This window comes from Canis lupus, chromosome 36 (genome assembly GCF_048164855.1).
Source record: "Canis lupus baileyi chromosome 36, mCanLup2.hap1, whole genome shotgun sequence".
NCBI classification, from domain to species: Eukaryota; Metazoa; Chordata; class Mammalia; order Carnivora; family Canidae; genus Canis; species Canis lupus.
The window spans coordinates 22285004-22312406 of record NC_132873.1 but is presented as its reverse complement, the minus strand read 5'-3'; the positions used below and the strand labels follow the sequence as shown (position 1 = coordinate 22312406).

Here is a 27403-nt window from a genome sequence, read left to right as displayed (position 1 = left end):
TGAGACAAAATGGCTCCCAAAGGAGTGACATGTGAAAGAATGTTGCCCATCTACCAAAAGCCATGGAAAGCACTCTAGGTCTTTTCTAAAACCAAATACTAAACATCAAGAATGGTTATCTTTGGCGTATAATGAATGACATTAACCCATGTGTGAAGAACCAACAACAACAACAACAAAAGTAACACAAGTAATTCAAAGTCTATATTTTTCTCCCCACTTTGATTCGATCTCTATAGTTCCAACACCACACAACCAAAATGAGGAAAAATGGTTTAAAGTTGGGGCCAGAAACTGCCTTTGCTGTTTCCTGCCTGCCTTGGTAGCTTATTTAGATTTTGTTATAATTTGTTTTTAAAAATATTCAACTAAAACTAAATAAATCATAGAAGTACAGAAAATCTAGAAGCTAAATATAAGCCATCACACTGACACTCATGGAGACCAACAAGCATGTGGCATCAGAGAATGCTTTTGTTTCCAGGTGTATTGTGTGTGGATAAGGTATTACATGACCACTCTTACTAAAAGTATCGTTAGCTTTGTCAGGCTCTGTTGGAACTGTAATGCCAGACTGAACAAAAAATTGTATGAAAATTCTATTATCATATTAAAACACTTGATCACGTGTACTCTCAAGATTCCCAACTTTCTATTTCTGAGAGGAGAACAGATTTAATGAGGTATTTTCAAAGTAGAGCTGGTAAAGGGAATATTTGTGAAAAGCACTGCCAAAAAGACAATTCATTTGGTAGACACAGAAAAGGCAAAATTTACCACATATACTGGAGCAATGGGTATTAAATAGTCATCTCTGAATAAACTCTACAAATCAATATGTTCCTTTTGGTCCAAACTGCAGACGGCAATGCCTAAAGGAAATCTCTAAGGTCAACCAGCAATTAACTGAAAGGTTTTGATTGAAAATGCTATTGACTGCTTTCATATCAGACAGCTTCCTGGTTATTATACTGCATGGGCTAAGTAGGTGCCAAGACATTAAACTGTCAATAATCTATTAATACTGGAGTGTTACGCTCACTCCCCCCGAATCTGCAGGCAGAGATTTTCAAGCCAAGTACCTGCTTAGAACTAATGCAAATTCCCCAACCCTGATAGGAAAATCATATCTTTATTACCTCCCAGCTTAAATGCCTGGGAGTGTTGACAGATTATAAGAAAAATATTCAGATAATAAATGCTCATTCAGATGAGTTAAACTAACATTTGTTTTTCAAAGAATTGCTAAAGGGATGGTGAACATGTCCTGGAATCTGACTTTCTTTCTAAGCCATATTTAACAGTTTCTAAATTGAATGTAATAAACACTTTACAAAGAGAAATGAGAAGTTATTTAAAGTGAGGCTCATAGGTCCCTGCCACTCAGCATCTGGAAAGCAGTTATACACAGGGACGGGGGAGGGGGGCTTTTAATGAATTTAATAGAGAAAAGCACTTTAATTAAATGCTGTCAAAGTGGATTGTATTAATGACTGCACACAGAGGAATTTAAAGCAAGCCAAGTTTATTTAGCAAATAGAAGCTGGGCGCTCGAGGCCTGCAAGTATTTATGTTTCCGCAGTTGCAGTACATCTAGAAGATGATGATGGTGCCAAATGAAACCATTGAGTTATTAGATATGATTTTATTTATTGTGTATTATTAAAGTTTCAAAGGCCTCAGGGGAATTAATCTCATTTTCAAAATGAAATACCACATTTGATCAGAAAGGGTTAAGAAAAGAAAATACGTCCCCAATTTTTTCTGTGCTCTGGAATTGTGATGCAGCGGAGTGGCTCATGGGGATGACCTTTTCCAGGTTTATCCAGTCAGAATTCACTCCACTGCATAGCAGTGGCAAAGAAATCGATGACGGTATTTCTTCTATGACTGTTTTCTGTTTTTTTTTTTTTTTCTTTTCAGTGATTCGCCACTAAATATAATTCATTCTATTACACATAGCAATAAGCTGAAAAATGACCAAAGCTCCTAAAAATCTCCATGAAAATTTGGTTGCCATAACTTTCTTAATGAAAAACATGAGTAGCACAAACTTCTACAAAGGAAAAGGTATCAAATGTTTGACTTGGGGCAAGAGGGAAAAAGGGGTCTTCCTCAGTGTCTTCTATTCAGAGGCTGACCACAGAACAAACCTATTATTAATGATAATATTTTAAAAATAAACAAAGAAAATATGAGCCTTAATGCATGAAAGCTGTAAAAGATTGAAAAGCTGGTCTGGCTGGAAAATACTATGTGTGTGTCAAAATGATTTTCTCTACCGTTTGTAAAAATGTAATTATCCATGATATGCTATTATCCATGATATGCTACAAGGGTGAGGGATTCCAAGTAAATCCATTGGAAGCTGAGGATTCGCCTTTGGTCTTTAGTTCCTGACACCACCGTGTCTGTGAGATCACAAACCACTGCCATGATTTACCACATCCTTCTTGCAGTTATATATACACTCTTTCGGTCCGTCTTTAGATTTTAATTCAAAACATGAGGAAGGGGGAGAAGGGAAATGTGAAGATGGGAGAAAAAAACAAAACACAAAACCCAGCACCTATTTCCTTTCAAGAACAGAGTAATGATCACAAATGAAGACTTTCAACTTTCTAAATAAATAATCTAATTTTTAATCCCCGCCCCCCCAATCCAAGCTATTTATTAATATCATATGTTAGATCTGTGTCTTTGTAGTTCTGGAACTTATAAAGCAACTCTGCTTTTCCCATCTGTGCCAAGATGTTTCAGACTAGTCTTTGAAATGCTGCAAATGCAGATGAATATGACATAAAATAGGAACTGATTACATACACATTCTATATGTGAGTAATGGCAACCCAGAACACAGATGACAGTACATGTTCACATAGTGTACTGTACAACTCTGCTTCATATACACAAGTGTGTAGAGATCATCGACGAACAGCATGCCCTCTCTAATATGTCTGTTCTAGGAGCTCAAAATAAATCGGTTGATTTCTTGCAAATAAAATGACAAGAAAGCTTCTTCTCCCCGGTACATCAGTAGTTCTCATATGAAAATACATCAGAGAGTCATCAACTGATAGAATGTACCAATGCATTTGATCCAGATTATGTTTTACAAGCCAAAGAATTCATCAATTTGCTTCTCTTCTCTCATTACTAAGTGACTGTATTAACTTCCAGCACACCTGTTTAACTATTTTAGCTCTATCTCTTTGGAAGGTTTTCGTTTCACATGATGCACAAGCTCAAATAAGGATTTCTCTCAAAAGTGTATCCCTAAATTATGCTTTCCAAGGAAATATTTGACATTTGTCCACCATAATTCCTTTCTACTATTCTATTACCACACTTTTGAGTATACCGTCGACATGAACTGTCCAAAAACTGAAATGAGGGAAACTATATTTCAAAAACTATCTGCATTTAGATATTGTACTTGTATAGGATATGCTTGCTTTAGCATATTCTGTTCATATAGATCACAACAGAAATGAGATCTTTCCATATCCACCTATATTTCTTTATGAATTCACATCATAGATTTCATACCTTTTAGAAGATTAGCATACCTTTTAAAAAAATAAGTGACTTCTCATTGTGCAATAAAGGGTTCAGTTTATCATATCTGAGAAAGTAACTGTATTAAAGTAACTTGTCCTTTTTTCTACCTCAAACGTGTTGGGTGTTCAGCACTAGGAAATCAGACTAGGGACACATCATGCTATAGGGTTCTGATTTTGCAAAATAAGTCTAACCAGATACTCAAGTTAGCCTTGCATATTATAAATACAAAGAAATACAAACTTCCTTGAATACAAAAAAATAGATTTAAACTAAAGGAGAGTATGAAGAGGAAAGTAGAAACAATGACTGTTTAAATAAACTATTTTTTATATCTGGGTATCAAGTGAACTGTATACTACCAATCAGCCATTCAGTTCTGGAAACACCTTTCTTTCACACAATGGTTTTTGGCATGTCTTTATGAAAAATAAATACATGGATATCCACAGGGCTTTTAAAAAAAGAAGTTAATTGGAGTCTATTCGGTGTTGTGCTGGTAAATGTGTAGCAACTGGCTCTCTAGAGAAAAAAAGCCCCAGTTGGATCATTTGCCAATTTTCGTAGTGTGAATAATCCCACCATGGCCAGTTCCATTCTACTAAGGGTGTAACGGCTGCCTTTCAAAATTCCTGAAAATTTAACAATCAGTGCCTGCTAGACAGCTTACGCTTACTCCAGCACACCCTGAGTCTGCTACAGAAAGTGATACCCATCCCTCTTCTGCCTCTCAGACTTGCTTGCTGGAATTCCTTTGCCCGGCCTGACTTACCTGTCATTTTCTTAGCCCCCAAGTGATTAGGATGACCCTCGTGTGATACACAATTCGATAAAAGACTCCATATCAAAAGGTGAAGGGTTATATGACTTGCAGTGAATTAGATCTAGAAACAACTTGTGAGGAAATTGAACTTATGACCTTAGAACTGTCAAATCTATCCAGTTTGCTTGATCTCCCATTTCTAGGGTTAAACTGAGTAATAATAAAATAAATGAATTTCAGAACTTTGGCAGTTTTCCTTTAATTGAAAGTGTGCTTTTCTATCATTACAAGGGGAAGTTCCAGACTTCAACTTAATAAAAATCAGCGGTAGTTTTCAGCCACATTAGATTTCCACACTAAACAGAAACAGCTGAGAAGCCGCAGTAGGTAGGTTTGGTTACAATAGTTTAACTCAGTGGCTGGATTTCTCTTGCAATTGTCATAACTATGAATCATAAGAAAATCAGCTGGATCTTTCTGAGCTGATATAAGGTGTTCATCATCTGTTATTTTGTCGCTAATTTGTTTTTCCAAAATCCATTTGAACCTCCCGGAAGCAATGTGGTTTTGCTTTTGTTTGTTTTTTACATTTTCATTAAAATTCTCAAATGGAAATCAGAAATAAACCAACTCACAGAATGAATGTTTCAGATAGAAAGGGTCTTTGGGATCATCTAACCCATGTTGGAACAGTTTACAAAACAGTAGAAGGAAACTAAGGGATCACACCCATCATCCAAAGTCACAAACTCAGTCCTAGTGACTAGAGGCTCTGTCACTTTCAGGACCCTTTTCTTTATGATATAATCTTTTTTCTCACTTTATCAAAATGGTTATTTGAAAATAGAGATAGAAAGTAGTCATTTATTCTTTACAAGATGTTCTAGCTCCTGAAACAGTGAAGAGAGTCTCAGGGAGGAGGGTAACAAACACAGAGTAAAATTGTTAAGTATTTGAGAACTTTCTATGTTAATGTCATACTACACTGGATGTAAGCAAGTCCCAATCATCTATTTTTAAATGTGTTTTAAAAAATTATACCCAGAAGGCCCTACTTTCAAAAAAAGCATTTATGTTTGTTTCTACCATTATGTAAGCAAGACACCACAATCTTCCAAAATTAAAATCAACTGGTTGTACTTATTATCAAGTTCTTAACCCTGTGGCTTTCAATCACAGAGCCATCACTTATGCATTTGTCGTGTGACCTGCACTTCAAATAATCTGTTGCCATCAACAGCAAATATTTGCAAGTGTTTTACTTTTTGTCTTTTGTTTTTGGTAAATTAGAGCTGATTCTGTATTCCTTCTACAATGATGCTATTCATACATATTTGCACTCTTGTTTGCTTGCATATGAGGGAAGGAGGTCGAAGTCCAGATAGTGATGCCAGAAACTGAGTCACTTACATGAAAATCACCCGTTATCACTATCACTATGAAGGACCCATTAAAGAGTGTGCTAAGATCTTAGCGAATTTTGCGACTTTGCTCAACATATCGTTACAAAGTCAATATCCATTTCCCTGCAGGCCTCTAAGCAATTCAAGATCAGAAGACATTTATTTCCCCCTGTGTGAGTCCATTGGAGACCAGTACAGAGCTGCTGGTGTGGCAGATGCCTACTTAATACTACACCAAAGAAATTCCAACATCGTCACTGCACGGTATCTTCACGACTTTGTGGATTCTGATGTGTTGCAAGGAGAGGACTCGCAGAGATTATGCAGAAGGTATTAAGTGATCTTTTTGCTTTTTTCAGCTTTAAAAAAAAGTACCAATCTACTTTTGTAATATCCAATAGCATATTTTTATGCCCTAAAGGGATTTTATTCGGAGCTAAGAAGAAAAGGTCTCACTTACTGTCAAGTAACTTATAATGACGTTTTGTTGTTGTTATATTGTTGTTTTTGTTATTGCTGTTTTAATAATCTTTGATGCATAGCAAGCATGAGATGCTTCAGCCTCTGCCCTTCCAAGGCGGCATCCCTCATGGCACCTCGGGCCATCTTCCCACCCCGGTTCCAGTGGGTAGAGGCCGACACAGCCACTCCTCTATAATAACTTTTAGAAGAGCTTGGAAATGTATAAAGATCAGATAAAACCACACAGCTCGGAGCTTCTCAATCTGTCTCAGAACAATTGGGCAATATGCACACAATAGAGGCAAGGCACACACTCGTGTCCTCCTGTAGAATTATGTGCTGACGCCATCCTGGTTCAACTCTGAACACTTCGGAATAGAATTATTCCCTTATTCACTACTCTTCTGAGTAGAATTATTTCACTGAGTACTAGTATTCATACTAATAAAGCTCAGGTACCATTATTATTTCTCGGGTGCCTTCCACGCAATCACTTTCTCATGTAAACCTCAAATAATCCTAAAGATTTGGGATTATCACTGTTTACAGAAAACTTAAGTGGCCTCTGCAAGACCAGGGAGCTCCAATTCCAGTGGTGGCCCTGGAATTCACACCCAGATCTTCTGAAGATCCAATGCCCCTCCTCTTTGTCTACGCTCTTGAAGCTACTGGCACAGCTATCATTTCAAAGGACTTGAATAAGCAACATGACAATTTGTCTCACTTATGCTTAAAAAAAGGAAGAAAAAGAAGCTAAAAGAAATCTTCCATTTGGATATTTTACTTTATATTGAAATATTCTTTAAGCAGGCAGTTATAAAAATGGCTACATTAGTGTGTATCTGTGGGTCAAGTGTGTCAGTTCCACCCACTTCCCAGCATGCAGCCTCTTACCTCTTAAAAAGGCAACTGGTAGTGGTGGGGGGCTCGCCTGGGTTGCTCAGTGGCTGAGTGTCTGCCTTTGGCTCAGGTCATGATCCTGGAGTCCAGGAATCAAGTCTTAAATCAGGTTCCCCACAGGGCGCCTGCCTCCCCCCAGCTTATGTCTCTGCCTCTCTGTCTCTCATGAATAAATAAATAAAATCTTAAAAAGAAAAAAAAAGGCAACTGTGACTGGGCTTTCCAAGCCACCCTCATACCCTGTTTCAGCTGCAACCATCTCCCAGATTTATAAACTGTTTAAGTGATTAGGCCCAAATCCAAGTATGTGAAATTAACACCCCTGCTTCGACTAGTCAAATGATAAAAAATGAGAATTTCATCCACAGGGGAGGTCCCTCTCTGTAGATGTGCATACCTGTTTCTTCTGAAAAGATGATGAATACCTTTCAAACCAACAATTACCTATGAATGAGAAATAATCTGGTAAAAAATTTAAGGAGAAAATGGGAAGCAGGCTTTCATGGTCCTAGAACAGCATGTGTTTTTCTGTACCAATAGCTCATTGTTAAGAAACACCTGACCCTCCAAGGACCACAGCTTTATCAACACATGCCCAGTGAGCCAGGTGGTTTACTGAAGGGCTCGGTTCAAGTACTAACAATGAAGTAGCCCATACCCCACTTCCAAGTAATAGGGTTGCTACTTGGGAGAAGTCACCCTTGGTAGAGAGAATGAACATGACCAGGGCAAAAAAAACAAGTGTCTGTGTGTGGTCGGGGAGAAATTAAGGTGGAGTGGACACATTTATTATCCATTTGTTTTCCACCAAAACCACATTTTAAAATGGCACTCAATCAGTAATCTGCATATGTAATTCTTTCTAGAACTATGTAGATCACTTAGGACTCTAGAGAATAATTTCAGGAAAGTCTGTTTTGATACTTTCAAAAAACCATTTTAAAGTAGTATCATCTTTGAGAAGCTCAACATGTTTTAAAGATATTATCCAGTACATTTGGGAAACAGCTAGAAAAATCAAAGAGATGGCACCCAAAGTCAGCATCAGAGAAAGAAACAGAACCTATGGATTCCACTAAAACATAGTCTGAATTCTAGATTAAGGTAAATAGCCAAAGGCAAAATGAAATGTTTAAAAAAATGCAACTCTGAGTGAAGGACAAAACTGTTCAATATATGCATGAATCTTTTTATGTTTTATTCACTGTTGCACATGTGGTACCTACAATGAATACCTGGCATGCTGAAGGAGCTAAACAAATATTTGTTAAATAAGTAAGTAAAAAGATGAGAATAAAAATAGCCTTCTCAATCATGTCTATAACTTGAGGCCTGAAAACCGTTTTATTAATCAATTTTAATCATCTTTACCAAAAGCCAGACTTGACTAGGTATCTATACAAATATAAAGAAATGTATTTTCCTTCTCACAGAGGAAGTGCAATGAGGCCCTTGATTAGAATAATCACACATCAATATCCACAAATGCCTTAATTTCAGCTTAAGTTTGTTGTTGTTTTTTGTGGGTGGGGGGAAGGGAAGATGCATTCTAATGCACTATCTTCGTCTATTTATTTTGTCTCCTTCTTTCTCAATTTGCTCCACATTGGTCATATTTAACCAGTTTGCCCCTTCACAAAGTTAGCCATTGCCCCCTGTTCTTTCAGATTTAAAAAAAAAAAAAAGTGTTTCAGATTACTGAAAAGAAAAAAAGCAGGGTAGGAGGAAAGAGAGGAGAAAGAAAAAAAATAGCCACATTGAGTTGGCTAGTAGATGAATAGCAACAACATCCCCTAACAGATCCCATAGCAATATTTTAAAAAAGACAACTAAGCTTTATGTTCAAAAGTATTATATTTTAGTCTTATTTTCCTATCAGAACATCAACAAAAGGCCAACGTGCTAAAGGTTTTGTCTTACATCTGGTTTCATTTTTATCAGTAGAAGAAAAAGACTGACAATGAGTACAAGGAGAATCCTTCTATCCCAAAACTTTAAAAAACAGACACAAAAGAAGATAACTTATAGTAGTGCTTTTAGCGATTTGGGAGTCCTGGGCTCTGCAGACACTTGTATCAATGAGGAGCATTTGTACCAATGGAAACGACACAGCTTATCCCTTAACGACACAGCTTATCCCTTTTCTTCCTTCTACCTATTGAGTAAGGCTAGGCAAAGTGCCTTCTATTCAGTTTTAGGATCTAAAAAAATGAGGAGTGTATCAGTAACCAACAGCATGGGCTGAAGGGACTGTGCTGCCTCTCAAAAATACAAAATATCAAAATTAAGCTATTATTTAAAGAAACGTTGCAATTATAGAAGAGCAAGCTACTAAAGAAACCAAGGTTCTCTATGTTCCCACAGGGCAGGAAAAGACTAGAAGAAGTGGAACCCAGCTGTTTGAAAGTTCACTTCCAACCAATAGCTAACCTTGGATGTTTAATTTGGAAGGTGGTGTGTTATTAAAGTTCAGCCACTCATAGGGAGAGCTCTGCTTGGCAAAAACACTAGAAACAACCCAATGAAGAATGAGTAGCAGTAGGCTAACTCCAATTATTAAAATCATAAGCCTGGTAAATAGTTGAAGCCACTTTAAAGAAAGAAATAGGCAGACCCAGATTACTATAAAATTCTAAGTTTAATTTCTATCCATATCTATAGCACAGTGCCTGAACACACACGGAAGAAGTACATGATAAATGTAAGAAAAACCGCAACAAAAAGGCATAATACTTTGGATATATATAGAACTTAAAATCAATCTTGGGCATTTGTTTCCTACTCCTTACATGTTTATAGCATTTCACATTAAAAAAGTCATATAAATCTCCCTTGATAAGAGAATTTTATATGAGACTTGTTAATCATTCTTGATAAATGCAGGGTCATAGGAGCCATGATCTACTAAAAGGCTCTAACTTCCTGGCCCAAGGGCAGCCCACTCACAAGTTACCTGCAGATGGTCTATTCCCAGTTACCTTTCTACTTTCCATTCTTCTTGAGTTCATTCTAACATTTTCCCCCAACAGATCTCTTCCTTTAAAAGGCAGTGCCTTCTAAATTAAGCATTCACAGTACTATTTGGAAATTAAATGTCAAGACAATCTGCCTTCATGAGAATAAGGTGAACCAGTCAATTTCCCTGTTATGAAAATTTAAAGTAGTAGTAAATATAGAGTGGGCAAAGAAGCTGGATTTCGTAAAGGCATAGAAAAAAGTCATGAAGTAGAGTAGAAGTCATGAGCACGCCAAGGTTTTAAGAGGAAGAATTATAATTCAGAGAAACTATGAGTAGTAAACAGAAGTTTTACGATTGACAAAGATAAACATGATAAATCAGATGATGATGGGAAGAAAAGCTTGCTAACAGAAGGAATCAGATGGAAGAGGTATCTTACAATGAGGTTAGCAAAGGAGAGGATGAACCCATGAATTTCTATGAATGCTGAATTCCCAGGTTTAGAGAAACCTAACCATATTCATAGTCCTACATTTGAATTTTTTAGGAAGTTCTATCACTCTCAATTTCCCTTAATATATCCCTGATTATTAAGCTGGAATTCCTGTCTTGCAATATCAAAACAAAACAACAACAACAAAAAAACAAAACCCCAAAACTTTAAGAACTTTAAAAAAGCAGGCAAGCAACTTGTCTAAATCTCTGGAAAAGAACAAAGCCACAGCTAACATCTAATCTACTAGGTTAGCTACCAGCTCTAAGGAGCTCCATCAACTTTCTGACATCATCACTGAAAAAAAACCCTGCTCATTATATTTTGTAGAAAATGGTCCCAAAATGGAAATACCCCTTTGTCTACAATTTAAAAAAGAGATGGTTGCAAATGACCTCCAAATCTCTTTATATTCCTGAATAACAAACTGAAAACTTTGAACATGGAGGAAAGTTAACTGGTAACATTGGAAATGAATAATATTCTTCAAGTTGAATAAATACATGCAGGATCCCATAATGTTAATAAGAAAAAAAGCTAGTGTGGCTCCTCGTGGATGGTCAGGGACTCAGGGTTTTCCCACGTGAGGACCTGCTTATAAACTAACTGCCATGATATGTTATTAAAAATGGTGAAGTGTTCATTTGCATCTCTCCTCGGGGCTGGAAAAGGGTTTCAACACTCTGGAGCGACCTTAGCACACTTTGAATGAGAGCTTATAACGAACCCAAGCCAAGAGGGGAGAAATTCTAGTAACCCGGTTAGAGATTTGCAAACATCCTTAACTGATGAATTAATTAGGCTATTTCTTTTTTTTTCTTACAAGTTGTTCTTTTGAAAACAAATTCAGAAAGCAAGTTACAGCCCATACAGAGTAGAGAGGCAGGACTGAAACCGCACCGCACAGCTTAAAGAGAGATTTCAAGTACACTTAGACATTAGCAGTGAGAGTCCCATCCTACAGTGTCTCAAAAAAGCTGGACGAGGGCAGCCCGAGTGGCTCAGCGGTTTAGCGCCGCCTTCAGCCCAGGGCGTGATCTGGGAGACTCGGGATCGAGTCCCACATCGGGCTCCTTGCATGGGGCCTGCTTCTCCCTCTGCCTGTGTCTCTGCCTCTCTCTGTGTCTCTCATGAATAAATAAATAAAATCTTTAAAAAAAAAAAAAGCTGGACAAAAAGTGGCAAGTTCAGTCACCTCTGTTCTTTGACATCAAACCCCGAGTGATAGGTTTCACTGTGTTTAAGTTTCCAGTAAAGAAGAAAGCTCACAAAACTAAATCTCTCTGATAGAATGACTAAAAATTAAATGATGTATGTAAACCTCTTCGCATAGCATCGGACAGCTACTAGTAAGCCAGCTTCTGCACGTTGGTTGGCAGTTCTGTCCAGCACACAGAGGAAAGTCAGACTCTAAAGGTAGACAAGTGTGGATTTAAGGTATCACTTTGAGCAGGTTACGTCTCTGGCTTCAGTTTTTCACATGGTGAGAGTAGATAAAAACCACCCTCCCATTTGGTTTTTCATAAGGTTTAAAGAAGGCAAGACACATAAAAAAAAAAAAAAAAAAAAAATTTCACATTTTGAGAACCTCACACCCCAAAAGGCTAACTGCTGCCAAGGAAGAAGAATCATCACCAACACCATCATTGTCCTCGTTGTTATTATTATTCCCAAATTTTATATAGGAAAAACAGAATCAGCCTCACATGTGCTCTTATTTTTTTTAGTCTTATGCCGTTAGACAGTTAATGGCATATGTATTCCAGAGTGTCTCCACTTCAGTTCTTCTGACAGTTTTGACAGACAGGTCTTTCTTTCTTTCTTTCTTTTTTTTTTTTTTTTTAGGGGGCTGTCCTGTGCATTGCAGGGTATATGGCAGGATTCTGGCTCCACCCAGTAGATACGAGTAGCATCTCCGAGCTATAGTAACTGAAAATGTCTCCAGACGCTGCCAAATATCCCATGAAGGGCAAAGTCACCCCTGATTGAGAACTACTGTTTGATACCAGTGACAAGGAACCACTGGCTTCGAAAATGCTGAGAATTCCCTTGAGTGGGCAGCAATCCAGATGAGCAGAGGTACAATGCTGGTGTCAGCTGTCACCCACCAGGTCTCACATTCTTACTCAGTGCACAGCATGGAATTTTAAAACAAGTACTTGTCAGGAAACCACACAGCAGCAAGCTCAGAATTCCTGAACTTACAAAATAAGCCATGGAAACGCTGTGGTGGAAATATAATAAAGCAATAAAGCGCAAACGACACAGACATGAACAATTTGGCAAATGCTCCCCAATCAACCCCACTCAGTGACCTAGTCATAGCATGAGCAATGTCCTTTTTTCTCTCTGCATTAAAAGGGGAGTGCGGTCAGAGGAAAGACTGGACGCCAAACATGCCTGTGTTTTCATTCAGCTGGCGATTCTGGCTTCAAGCAAGGCTCAATGTCTCTGCTCCAGTCTTTCCAACTGTACAATGGAATTGGTAATAATGAATACCCTGACCTAACTAGTTTTTGATTCTAAGTTGAGGATATCCATTCACCATTGGGCCTCAGGTCATAATAACCACTAGCGGGAAAATCATTATAACCATGAGAAATAATTTGGTCTCTGACCTTCTGGCACGAACAAGTAGAATTTATATCATCCTTTTCACGGAATGTTTTAGTTTCCCATGTCATCTCACCTATATTGGTCTTCTTTGTGCTATCTATACAAGGACTAAAAACATTATGTTTATCAGTTTTTTTTTTTTCATTCTTAACCTCTGAAGGAAATTTTTTAGGCATTTTCCCCCTAATTATCTCCCCTGCTTCATGAAATTTTAATTCCAGAAATACTGAATATCTCTTCACGTACTGTGTCCCTTTGGAAGGCCACAAACCATTGTAAAGCAATCTATGCTCCTCAAGAATCCATTTTCACTCCCTAAAGGCAATATTACCCCCACTGAGGGTCATGGTAAAGATGCATCTCATTTTAACGTGTGTTCAGAGCCTTGAAAGTCACTTTCTACACAGCAGGGATTTTTGTTTGTTTGGAGTAATCTCTACACCAACTGTGGGGCTTGAACTCATGATCCTGAGATCAGGAGTCACATGCTCCAGACTGAGCCCACCAGGCGTCCTGACACAGCAGAGATTTAAATGAGAGTTTCTAAAGAGATTTAGAATACTGGAAAGAAAACTGGAGAAAGCAGGTACATCAATATGACATCAAAGCTGGACCTCACCTGGAGAGGTCTGGATCCCTAAGGAGGAAACACTCCATTCTTCCAGGACCACAGTGTCTTGGGGCTACCAGCACCTCTCAGTGGCCCAAAACCCAACTTGGTCTCAACCATAACCTAGCTTCATCTCTGAAGGGAAATTCCATCAAACGTGCATTTCTTGGTAAGCATGCAAAGCATTCTGTTCGGTGTCAGAATTATCAAAATAAATGGCATATATGACTACCATGGAGGAAATCAGAACCATAGGAGGCAAAAGCACCTGCAGCTTTGGTTTGGCACCTTTGGGTGTAGAGCTGGAGTCACATGTGCAAGGCAGCCTTACAGGGGCAGAGTGACATGACAAGGTCTGAACGAATGAAGTGGACTGGATGTGTGTGTGCACAAAAACAGGCTGGGCAACGGGCGTCTTGCAGCGGGATGGGAGTACTGCGTATCAGCTCTGGCTATGGGAATGGGTCAGATCTGATTTTCTGCGTTGTTACACAAAATTGGGGTTTCATGTCAAATTTTCTTATTATGAAGGGTGGGCTTCATTTTTAAAGGAAGGGCTTCATCTTTTAAGTTTAAGGGCTTGAATTTTTAAAACGCTTTGCAGCTTTAAAAATAAAGAAACACAACTGCAGGCAATGTAACAATATATAAACTATTTGCAAACAAAAGGCAAGAAAACTTTCCTCTCTTCCTTAAGGAAAGAGGTACAGATTCTAAGGGACTTCTCAGATCACAGAAAACACTGAATGGGGCCGGGGTGATTATGAAGCTTCTTCCTCTATGTAGTACATCGATGCAGACTTTGAATTCAACAGATTAATCTGCTGCATAGTTATGCACAATGGTTCATATCCTTAACATTTCAGAAAAACTGAGGAATAGTATACCCTAACTACTTAAAGAAATTTAAATAGGACCCTCCATTAACCACAAGTGGAGGGGACTTCTGCATGCTTTTCAACATGCTGCATACATCAGCAGCTCTTCATAATCACTGATTTCACCTACATTTAGCAACTTTATAAAAATGGTGCATTTCCTGCCTACCTAGGCAAAACATCACAATATCAAACTAGTATTACCCTACGTAAAATTTCTACAACACGTAAATAATTGTATCTCCCTAAAATTTTAGTTGATATAAGGGCACAAATGAATCCTAACCCTGAGTTCAGTGCCTTAACTTTCGCACAATTACGGACACTTCTTAGTAGTTTGGGATCTTTTATTAAAATACAGTCGTTCCTAAGTGGCAGAGGCTGTGCCAACTGTATTCTCCAATCTCAAGAGTTCTGACAACAATCCATTTATTTTTCTTCATTTCTCATATCATGACTGTAATATAAAATTAATTCAAAGCTTTTTGCTGACAAATGCAGCATTTCAAAGCAGTGTCACTGAGACAGGCACGATGTAAAAAAAAAAAAAAGAAAGAAAGGTAACAGATTGAAGAATTTCACAGTAGTTATAGGATCAAGGTCAATGGCCAAGGCAAAGCCAATGTAGAGAAAATCACCTTATTTGTAAACTCTTTGGCTAAGATCTGAGTGATAAGGATAACCTTTTATAAAATAAGTGAATTCTCTCAGTGATATCAGAAGGGAATGTTAAAAGCCAAGAAGTACTTAAAACTGAAAAGGAAAATTATAGGCAGACTCTTTCTTAGCCATTAAATATTGTTAGCACATACTTCTGTTTTGACATACTAACATAAAAGATAATAAAACTCATAAATCAATTGGCAGTCTGCCTCTAAGATTTACTTTACTCAAACTGGTCAGTTAGAATATTATATATTAAAAATCCTCTTAGCTTCCTACATATAGGGACCTCATAGAGATGAGAAGTTCTAAACAAAGAATGGAGAAAGAAATGTAGAGGGACCATCATCCAAATGAAGGATGGTCCTCAGTTATAACGGTTTTAGTATTTTTATCTCAAACTTCTCTAAATTTCCAACTTCGTCACCATCTTATGATAAAATTTGGATGCTCTAAACGTCTACAATAAATCAGTTTTTCATTCCTGTTCTATTTCCACTTCACCTAGGTGAATTAAGATGGACCATGAATGCAAGGTCCACACAAAGTTGGTGGTTCGCTGAAGGTAGTCGTTGCCTGTACTGGTTCAACACAGAGGTTTTGACTAGTTCACATCAAAACAAGAAAAACAAGAGTGACAGTGAGTTTTTCTTCTGAGTGAATTTATATAGTTTATAAGATCTTTTGTCTCAGCCTATCCTTTTCATTAATTTGTTGATATTAAAAAGTATTTTATTTTAGGAAATGATATGGATAGTAACTTGGAGCTCCCCTTAAATTTTTCAAATCAATGTCTTCTCCAAAAGAAAAGCTTGATGTGGGACACCTGGGTGGCTCAGCGGTTGAGCATCTGCCTTCAGCTCAGGGCGCGATCCTGCAGTCCAGGGACTGAGTCCCACATCGGGCTCCCTGCATGGAGCCTGCTTCTCCTTCTGCCTGTCTCTGCCCCTCTCTCTCTCTCTGTGTCTCTCATAAATAAATAAATAAATAATCTTAAAAAAAAAAAAAAAACAGAACATAAGGAGAGGAAGGTTTTGTTTTATTAAAGAAACAAAGAAAGAGAAACTTGACAAACCTGTACTAGCTCCCTCTTTAAATTCTACTAATTCTACTAATTTCTACTAAATTTCAAAATCTAAAAACACTGCTCTTTGTGACTTAGCATGTTTGTCTAATTATCTGTAGGAAGGTGCCCTCGTGTTTGGATGAGGCCCCAGCCAGGAAAGGACAGGAGAGGGAAGCAGGAAGGTGGGCTATGAAGGGTAAGTCCTGGGGCTCACCTCTGGGAAAGGAGTTGCCCTTACCACAAGTCCAGGACCAGGACAGTGGGCTCCACCGCTTAGCTGTGTACTCTTATCACCCACCCACTCTGAGTTCACTGTGACCATGTTAAAAGATTGCTTCTAGCTGTATGATTTCATGAGTCTAATCATTTGGGCAATTCACTCTGTGACTTTGGAAACTGACCAATGACAGCATGAAAGCACTGACTGAGATGTCAGTATGTGGATGATAAGTGATATAATGGACCCGTTGACTTCTGGCTTCTCCCCCAGGCATGTGGGATGAGATGGAAGTGAAAGGAGACAAGGAAACCTCAGGGAAGAACATTTTGCCAAGTCCTTCACTACCTCTCCTTTGATATCTTGATCAAGAAATGCACCCGACCCTTCCTTCATTCTCCTCATCTTCTCTTCCATTCTTCACACACATGCACACATGCATGATTCCTGCTTCTTTCTTGCTACACAAAAGGAGGTTCAGACAGAAGCCCTGCAGGGTCCTCTTTGGTGGTAGCTGGGACTGCTGATATTGGACAGTGTGACAAATCTCAAAACCTATCAAAAAATTTGAGGGCAAACTCTCAGAGGTCAAAATTTGGGATATTAACCTAATTAATATTTCTTCCTGAAAGTCACTGATTTTAGACTAATACAAGACCCAGAAGCTAAACTCAATTGCTTTCAGAAAAATACTACTTCTCTCAATGAGAGCAAACACTAACCAAACAAAACATGCAACCCAAATGAACACAGATTTCTGAAAGACAGGAAACCAAAACCAGCAAGCACTCATCTTAAAATTCTAAGAACCTATCGTAATGTATCTCAAAGATTCAGTTTAGTTCAACGGTATTCTCTAGCTCCTGTGGATATTTCTTTTCCTCAGCCAAATCAAACATTCCTTCAGGGATTTTAGATTAATTTATTAGCGACTTCAGAGTTTTTTCTGTAGAAAATGATGGAAACTATGAACTATGTTTTCTGATTGGGAGATTTAATCCTCCACAAGTGCTCTGGTTTCACAATCCCACAAGTAAGACACTCAGGAAAGCGGCTGCCTTTGGATTTGACTCTCACTCATTTTTCTCCAAGTGAACATGTGCACGTGTGTGCACATACACACACACACACGCTCATGCACACACATGATGTGCCCACAGTGAGAACAGGGTCCGCTGTCGTTGAAGACATGGCATGAGACACCTTTCAATGGGAGGTGGTGTGGTGTGCCCCTCTGACCCTTGACAGTTGCTGGCATCAAAAGCTGTGCTCAGGTTAGGGGAGGAAGGGGACGCTGACCTGCACTGGCTCAGGGGGAAGCTGGACCACATGTTGCATGCGCTCGCTATGGTGATGTCTTGACTCTTCCTCATAGATCACATCCCTCTCATGCTGGGGAAGGTTTAGGAAGCGACGGATGGTACAGAGGTTCTCCCAGAGGGTGCGGTTCTCTGGGCTGGGGTTCTCCTTCCAGCGGAGCAGTTCGCACAACCAGCCCTAGAGAGAGAGAGAGAGACAAGGTCACCTGGGTTAATCTGTAGGATTCAGGGCAGCAGAGCATGGCTGGGCTGAAGTCCATTGTCATCCCAGGGTTGCCTATTTTTCTGTCAGAATTATTCCTACCAACCCAAGAAGATACTGCAATAGCCTGGCAACTCTGAAAACCAACCAGTGACCACAGAAGTGGTTACACCAATGCCCAAGAGTTTTCACGCTTGTTAATGACCTTATCATCCTCCCTACTGAACACGTTCTCAATGAATTTACAGGCCCCTTTGTAAAACATACTCAAGCAAGATGACAGTTATCCAATTCTCTGAAAAAAAAAAAAAAAAAAGTAAACTATGTTGCTCAGCTACAATTTTTTAAAATTACCCAGTTGGATAGTTTCCATCCAAAGAGAAGACTGAAAATGAACAAATATGTATTACAACATAGTGAATTCTAAAGGAGGAAAATGTCTGAGTGTAAACAACATTGAACTCTCTAGAAAGGAGATAGTCTTAGAATTATTAGTAACTTCACAAAATAAAAACCACCACCTTAGCTATCATGAAAATGTTGTATGTTTGCTCCATCTCTTTATGCCTTGGGCTTTAGGCCCTGTTAACCATCCCTTTCCCACCACGGCCACACCTGCAGGAAGGTAGGCAGTTGGCCGGGTCACACCTGCAAATGTGCCTCCCAACTCTGGCATCCGGATGTTCTCTCGCTTGAAACTGCACGAGAAAGAAAATGTAATGCAAATAATGATGGATTATATGAAAATAATACAGAGGATGCTGTCAACATCGCTCACTGACTCATGTCAAAATATTTTACCCAGTAGCTTTCTAACCCATCACTTCCAAGCTACATCGCTAATTTTAAAAACAAGAACTGTCCCACATCACGCGTCTTGCAAAGGAGTAAGATTTTTCTAAAAAGGTGCATAAATAAATACAAATAACTTTGTAAAAATTAAATCCCCAACTCTCAACGAATTTTATATCCTAACTTGTAAGCCAATGAAAGTTCCTGACATGCATTATAAAAACCCCATATAATATCATAAGCTGTTGTTTGTCTAACTCTCCACTGTGTCTTCTGCCTTTACCCAAAAAAAGGCAAGATTTGATTATCTCCGCTGCATCAGCCAAGACAGCAACACCAGCTGTTCTCATTGTGCAGCCTCTTCCTCGCGGCCTCCATGTTAATAACCTGATCATTCCATTTTCTCCTTCAACTGCCGGCTGCAGCACCGCGAAGAGACAAAAACCCAGGCCCATCTGCAGCAGCTGTAGGCACTGAACTGTGAAGCCACTGGGGATTTATAAACTAATCTGTAACACAACACTGCCTTGTTTTTACAAGTGAGAGGCCACATTTGCGCAGACCTGATCTTTTCTTGCAATAAACTGGGAGCTGGGGAGAGTTAGAGGGTTAGGAAGAATGAAAACAAGATATCGAATCATTTGCTTGGAAATGTTTTTTCCAAGCATTTTCATAGACTTTTTTTCAAGTCAACTGAGAGATAGGTAAATGCTGCTTTTCAAGGTGCAACCTATATGAAAACTGAAGACAATCACATTTTTTAGCCTCATCAGAAAATAAATGATATTAAAAAAAAAAAAAATCTCCCCGTCCCAAAGTGTTTCCTCAAGGGTTTCTTTGTACAAAGGAAAAGACTTCTTGAGATGGAAAATAAACCAGCTGTGGAAAAATAAGCTCCTCTTTCTCTATCTTTTCACAGATCTGAATAAGTCTCCAACTGAACTCTTTCAAATGTTTCAAACAGGTATGTTTAACATCTCCTGGGGGAAGCTAGAGCAGAGACCAATCACTTAACAGAAAATAAAAACAAAAACCTACGTCTGTTAAAAGATGAAGTTCTGAGATGCCCAGACCTTCAGGAGGACAGCACCTGCTGTTCCGCTCGAGGAGTGAACTGCATTGTGGGAAGCTGCAGCTTGAAAGGAGGCAGGTGACAGCTGAGTGGTATCTCCACTTATGATACCCGGAATGTCTCGCACAACATCCATTGCCGCGTTTGATTTATATGCGCTGTTATAATCTGCACTCATTACAATCACTTAGAACAAACTACAGGCCTCGTTATGGACTGGGTGCTGTCTGCCATTCAGTCTTTAAGAAGTGTGGTGCTCAATTTGCCCACTGACATGCAAGGTCCTGACCTTGAAGCTATTAGGGAGCAGATTAGACACAAGTGTGATCATGTGTGCAGACATAAGCAAACCAAATTAATTTCTGGCACAGGGAGGTAGCCAACAAGACCCTGTTCTTAGGGCACCAGAGAACTTCCTCAAATCCCTGATGGAGCTGAGCTAATAGCATGTTTAAGGGAACCCGGTTTTGAAGATGAAGCACATTCATGGTATTTAGAGGGTTATTAATCTAGTTTCCCCACAAAGTGTTTGCTTGGCTGATCAGATTAAGGGATGGAGCCTTCAACAGTGCACCCCCACCACAGCAGGCCCCAAGAAATCTGTGATACTTCACAGCCTTGGACATATTGCACCATGTGTACCCAGCTGCTTCAATAATTAGCTTATGAATGTATCAGCTGGTTCTGTGATTTTTATAAATAATAACTAACCTACAGAGCAGAAAGATTGTCAAGAGCCTTACAGTAGCACAAAATTGCAAGGTGCTCCAAACTCTAACTTGCTCTTCCACTAAATGTCGATATTCCCTACCAGTGGTGCTCCCGTGATGCCATTTATAAATATTTATTTTGCATTTCACATGGCAATGTATGTTTGTTGGTTTTCTTCAAGACAGCCATAATTTACTTTCCTTTTGCTCTCACTGCTCATTCCACGTATTTGTATGCTTACCTTCCAGAAATCTATTCTTCTACCCCACCTACTTCCCCTCTCACCCTCCATCTTTTTATTCACAGGGTCCTTCCACCAGCCCATTTGGGATGCTTATCTGTTTTCTCAATGGGGTCTCTTATTAGCTTGTTTGGGCGCTAATGAACGTGTGAGAAAGTGCCATGTTGCTGCATGAACACACATGTATGTGAGTGAACCCACCACAGAAGAGATAGAGAGTCCCCACATTGGGATTTTTTTTCATTTATATAATTTTTGCATGCCGTCCAAGAAAGTTTTGCAGTATCAGGAAAAAAAAAGTGTAAATGTCAAATAAAACAGTGACAGATGACAGTATTCTCTATTGAATAGCACTGTTTCTGTCGTGCATGTTCAATGGGAACTCATGAATTATTAATAAACAAATCTCCTTTTTCTGTTAAAAATCTCAAGTAGGTTTTTTGTTGTTGTTCCCTGCGTGTTATGTGGAGAATTCCAGGAGAATTATCTTCATTTCAGAAATGCTGATACAGAAGTTTATCTGATTTCCAGCTTTGGTCAGCTCTGTGAGCAGGCGCCATGAACCATGGGGTATAGACCTCTCTGCGACTGCTCTTTTAGTCTGGCTGTAAGTTTCGATCAAAGGTTAGCTGAATCTTCATATAGTCAGTTTAGCCTTTCCAGTATGGTAAAACTGAGGCTAAGTGAGTTACAGCCAGGAAGCTCAGAGGGTATTCAACACGGAGCCTTGAAACCTAACTGCTAAGTTCCTGCTCTGACATTAAGTGACTGGGTTACCTTTGGGCAAGTGGTTCCCTTCTTACAGCTTCTGGAATATAACCGTTAAAGGAAGGGTTTACAAAAGATGGTTTCCAAGTTCTCTTTCTAGCTCCACATTCCACGGTCTGTTTACCTTGTTATTTGTCAGAAATAGCAGATGATAATTACCCATCAGGGTTAAAGTACAAAGAAGCCACCTTGACCAAGGGATTGAGGGCAACATCACCAGTGATAACATATGCACATCATGAACCCTGTGGTTTCAGGCACTGCAAAGAACGAACACAGCCCAGTCTCTGCGGCAGTCTTGCCAAAAAAGCATAACCTCAGTTGAATCACGACAAACCCAAATTGAGAGATGTTCAACAAAATAGCGTATCGGTATTCTTCTTTTTTTTTTTTTTTAAGATTTTATTTATTTATTCATGAGAGACACAGAGGGAGAGAGGCAGAGATGCAGACAGAGGGAGAAGCAGGCTCCATGCAGGGAGCTCCATGTGGGACTCGATCCCGGGACTCCAGGATCACTCTCTGGGCCGAAGGCAGGCGCCCAACCTCTGAGCCACCCAGGGATCCCCGCATAACAGTATTCTTCAAAAGTGGCATTGTCATTTAAAAAAAGGAGGAGATGTGACTGGGTGGTGGGCACTAGGGTGGGCACTTGACAGGATGAGCACTGGGTGTTATTCTGTATGTTGACAAATAGAACACCAATAAAAAATAAATTTATGATACCAGCCAAAAAAAAAAAAAAAAAAAAAAAGGAGGAGACGGAGGAGGAGAAAGAGGAGGAGGAAGAAAGACCCAGTCACAGACTGCAGAAAAGTAAAGAGAAATAATCACTAACTGCAGTGTGGTCTCTGGATGGGACCTTGGCACAGAAAATGGTCAATAGTGGAAAGACTACTGAGATTAGAAGAAACTTTTTAGTTTAGTTAGCGTATTAAAGCAATGTTAATTTGCTGGTCTTGATAACCGCACTGTGGTGATATAAGGTGAGAGAAAGTTAAGTGAGGGATATATAGACACTGTACTATTTTGCAACATTTCTGGGAGTCTGAAATTTGTTAAAAATAAAAAATGTTAAAAAAAATACAAAGAACACCTAAACTTACATCGAAAAAAATATACACGGAGTCTAAGTGTAATGATGTCAGGGAATTAATGATTGAAACTCTTTTGCCTTCAACCTCTGAACCTAGAGAGGGAATATAAGTTTAAAGGCTGCATTCTTGCAATCAATGGTTAAAGTGTTCCCAAGCATTCAGTGTGTAAGTAAATAATATCTAAAAATATCTCATTTTAATCATCTAATCAGCCCCTTAAACAAATATGTTTCCTTCAGATGAAAAAACAATTCTGACCATACTTTCCAACTATGCAGGTGAGGCAACACTCACACAATCCATGTGTTCCTGAAAAGTTGCATGTCAATCTAAATTTACAAAGCAAATCATGTTGCAAATGTATTAGGATTCTTTATGACTTGAAGAAATGTGCCATTATTTCTTTTCAAAAGATGAATGATAACCTTGATCTTCTAGTAAGTTGACAGTTTTATTAAAGATTTACCTAAATAAGATACCCCTCATTCCCAATTCAAAAGCATTAAAAAGGCATAATAAGAACCACAATTTGCTCCTGTTTTTCTTTCATGGTTTTGTCTCTCATCAATTCCTCTGCTGACTTTGTGCTCCAGCCATTGTGAGTTACAGACCCTGAATTTGGTTGGTATTCCCATCTCCATGCATGAACCGTGCGGTATGTGCCTACCCATCTGTGATTTCTCTTTAGTTTTAACCAAAGGTTGGTTGAATATTCATATAGTCAGTCTAACTATTTTAGTACGGGTGAACTGAAGCTAAGTGAGTAACAAGTGTTTGAGCACAACTAATATTGCTCATGTTACTTACTCCCTTGGCTGAAATGTCTCATACACAACCTTCTGTCCCCCCTGAGAAGCTATATTCCAAAGCTCAGCTGACATGGTCTCACCTGATCTGAAAGAACTGTTTGCTCACTCCTGCATGACTCCAAAGCATTTTGCTTATGCTCTTCTGTGATTTGATGATGATTATTATTACACGGGGGCATGTATGCACATCCCCATTGGAATGGTCGGTTCTTGATGAGGGTGGAAGGAAAGGGTTGGTTTCTTACTCGTTTCAACATTTTCACAGCGCTGCAGTTCCTTACACACAAAAGATCCTGAATAAATGTTCATTAGATTTAACTGAAATTATCTGAGTACATAAAAATGAGCCTACTGGAATGTTTTGCAGCCTCAAATTCAGAGTTATAGTTGGAGAGGGGAACTGTTTCTCAGAAGGAACCCTGTCAACGTTCTGAGACTTGTTTTCCCATCTCTAATGCACAAATATGATTTTTTTTAAAAATGGAGTGATCTAATTTACATTATATATTCATGCATTATATATAATATATAAAAAATAGTGATAAGTCTGTCAGAACATTAATTCAGTTTGTAATTTTGTATTCAGCACCCATCTATTATGTGCCATGCAATGTGCTGGTATGTTACATATATCATTTGTCTTGATTATTTTTACTAACCAGGTTAGTTGAGATCACCAGCATGGAAGTGAGTATTCTGACAATGAAGCTCAGGAAAAATATCACAATAGAGAATGACATATAAGGTGGATCTTGAAACATAAAGATGGATTTCACCACATAGGGAAGGGATGTGATCAGAAGCATGTTCCAAGCAGAGATAATATTATTAGCAAATGCAGAGATTTAGAAAATTATCATAAATAATTGGAATTATTTAGGAATGAGAAACAACTTTGTTAGCTAATGCAGTCTAGAAAGAGGTGGGCTCAGGTTAGAAAGAATAATATGCAAAGAAATTTCATCTTAATCCTATGGGCCTTGGGAGCTATAGAAGACTTTTAAGTGATATAACAAGGAATTAATTTTTCCTTCTTTTTTCTTTGCTTTGCTTTCTCTTCCTTCTTCCCTCATTCCTTCCTAACAAGAAGTCCTTAGGGAAAAGACTATGATAAAGTCAAGAACACCAGTTATCCTAGCCTATACACACACACACACGTGTGTGTGTGTTTATATATATTTTTTCTTTCACAGCATATCAGGACCCACAATGGCCTGGTAATGGTAAAGTACATACCTCATATGGTTCACCCAATAGGAGTTTTCACTCTAACAAAAAAAAATGACATGTATTGTAAACCCCAATCTCTTTTTTAAAAAATCTGTTCTCATCATTTTAACCATTTTCTTTTCTGTGTGTGTTGTCATTCATATGAGATTTTTTTATAGCTTTCCTGGATTAAAAATGATTCAGAAAGGGCAGTATTATTATTTCAGTTATAGAAATTTTAAAGGTTTAAAATTTTCAAGTAGACAATAGCTGAGCGATATTCTCCAAACTGGAGAATTCTCCAGTTTGCATTCTCAGCCTCCAAATAGCTTTCCAAATAACCAGGGAGGTCTTTCACAAAATGATAATATGACCAGAGTTTGAGTTTGAACCCCAGTAGAGATGACTTTGAATCCCATAAGCTCCAAACCTTACCCTTAAGTGATGGGGGAGGGGAAGCAAATGGGAAGGCAAGAGTTCCTGTCCGTGGTACTGAAATGTCACTGCGTACTAAGTTACTTGTTTTCCTACCCCAGGACACTGGTAATGACGCAAACTTCTCCCAGGCCCCATGTTTTCCTCCTTAATAAATAAATAAGTAAGTAAATAAATAAATAAATAAATAGATAGATAAATAAATAAATAAAAAATTAAGTTCTATGTCGGTCACAAATTTCCTAGTTTCTATAATATTTCAGAATAAATAAAAACCAAGAGTTGCTTAGCAATAAACAAGTTTATAGCCTAGTCTGAGCTACAAAGAGAGAGACAGAATAAATAACTGTTCCTGTTAGGTAAGGTTTACTTGCCTTGAAGGCGGGGCCTTCTCAGTCGTTATGTTGTAATGTGCTTCTCAATGTGCCTAACACGGAGCTGATAAGTGAATTCAATCTACAAATAGTAAGTAACCTCCACCCCCTTTGCCCCTCTAGGAACTCCAATGAATGAATCAGTCAGCAAATGAACAGTTCTTCAGGAGAATGACTCAAAGCTTCTTGCACAGAAATGTAAAAGGCCATTTACTCACCCACATCCTCAATACAGAAAATGTCAGCATATGTAACCAAAAGGAAATGTTTTCTGAGTGTCTCAAAAGAAAATTCATATTATTAACCACAGACAGTCGCTTTCTAAATGGAAGCACATAAAGTCCCCAAACAAACTTTTGTAACTGTGAAAGGATTTCTCTTCAGCTGGTTGAGACTCTTCTGAAGTGTGAAATGAGCCAGATAATATTCAGCTCTTGTTTCTTAGTCACCAAATTCTCTTTTCATGAATCCAATAAGTGTCTATTAAAATAAATAAACCCCCTAATGATTCAAGATAACCTAATCAAGAAAACTGAAATGGATAAAACGCTAACTGCAAGGGAGACTTGTCAAGGGCTTCAGTGACTCTGACGAGGAGGTCATCTAAACCTGAAAAGGGTCTGTGCTAAGCATTTGGTTACAGTTCAAGGTTAATTATTTTATACCTTGAACGTGTTAAGTAAAAATGATCTGCTTCTTTTTGTATTTTTTCAAGACTATACACTAAGTTCTAAACTATTTTCACGGGGACCAATTTTCAGCTGTCTCTGGGCATGTCTCTCACATTTCTATGGATGTGTTTGTAAAGATTGAATCTGTAATTGAGCGTAATGAAAATTTTATTTCAGAACAACTCCTTAACTTCTGTTATGGATGGCTCAAGACAAGAGGGGATTTCATAAAATCTTGTTGCCCTTCTTTCCAAAGATATATGGGATAAACATAGCTACATAATAATGTGGAGATCTGGTATGATTTTATACAAATATATACACAGATACATACATGCATAAGTGGGAACATGCAGCTGAAAAAGCCATCCATGTTTATCAAAAAGATGAATGAATCTCAAATCCTATACTTCTCCACTTAAATACTAGAAAGGTATTCACAGCAAAATGTGCTAAGTTGAAACATCAAGCAGAGAACAACCAAATATTTCCAGTTCCTGACTTCAGGTCCAAATTCCACATACCTGTGACATAATGCTATATATTTCACAAACTGCCTCAAGAACTTAGAAGTGTAGGGGGGAAAAAATCCAGACACAGCAGGAAACTATGAATGAGACTTTTTTTTTTTAAAAAAAAAAAGATCAGAGCTGGGACCCAAGTGAGGCAAGCAACCAACTAATGTGCAAAATTTAATGATTGTGGCTCTGAAAGCTTCTGCCTTCTTAAAATTTGCACCAGCTTCCCTCACCCTGGTCTCTGCTCTGTGGAAGGAAGATAATCCAACAGTTTCCACAGCAAAGTGATAGGAACTCTTCATAGGTACCAACATTCTCCACCTATAAGAACCCTGTTTAACCCAATGTGCTCTTTGTAAGAGGGCTGGGAGGGCTTGGAGAAATAGTTTTACTATGTCAAACTCATTTGCTTCACATGTAAGTTTCCAAAGGTGCCATGTCATCAACAGGTAAATAATGTAACTTGAGGATCTCTGCAGTGGATATAAAAATGTGCTTAAAGCCAATACGAAAACTTGAGGTATAGGTAAAGGTATTTGATATTTTAAAAACTGCATAGAACTCTGTGATTAATCTTCATCCATATCTAATTAA

General features: G+C 38.5%; 1 protein-coding gene across 5 annotated transcripts in view; it reads right to left on the bottom strand.

Annotated features, from left to right (window-relative positions):
- SATB2 (SATB homeobox 2) overlaps nt 1-27403 on the bottom strand; it is a 288389-nt gene that overhangs the window by 19196 nt on the left and 241790 nt on the right. For all 5 annotated transcript variants that reach the window (XM_072813436.1, XM_072813439.1, XM_072813437.1 and 2 more), the window contains one exon: nt 17891-18088. In XM_072813436.1, coding sequence (XP_072669537.1) covers nt 17891-18088 — 198 coding nt within the window. The remainder of the gene's footprint in view (nt 1-17890; nt 18089-27403) is intronic.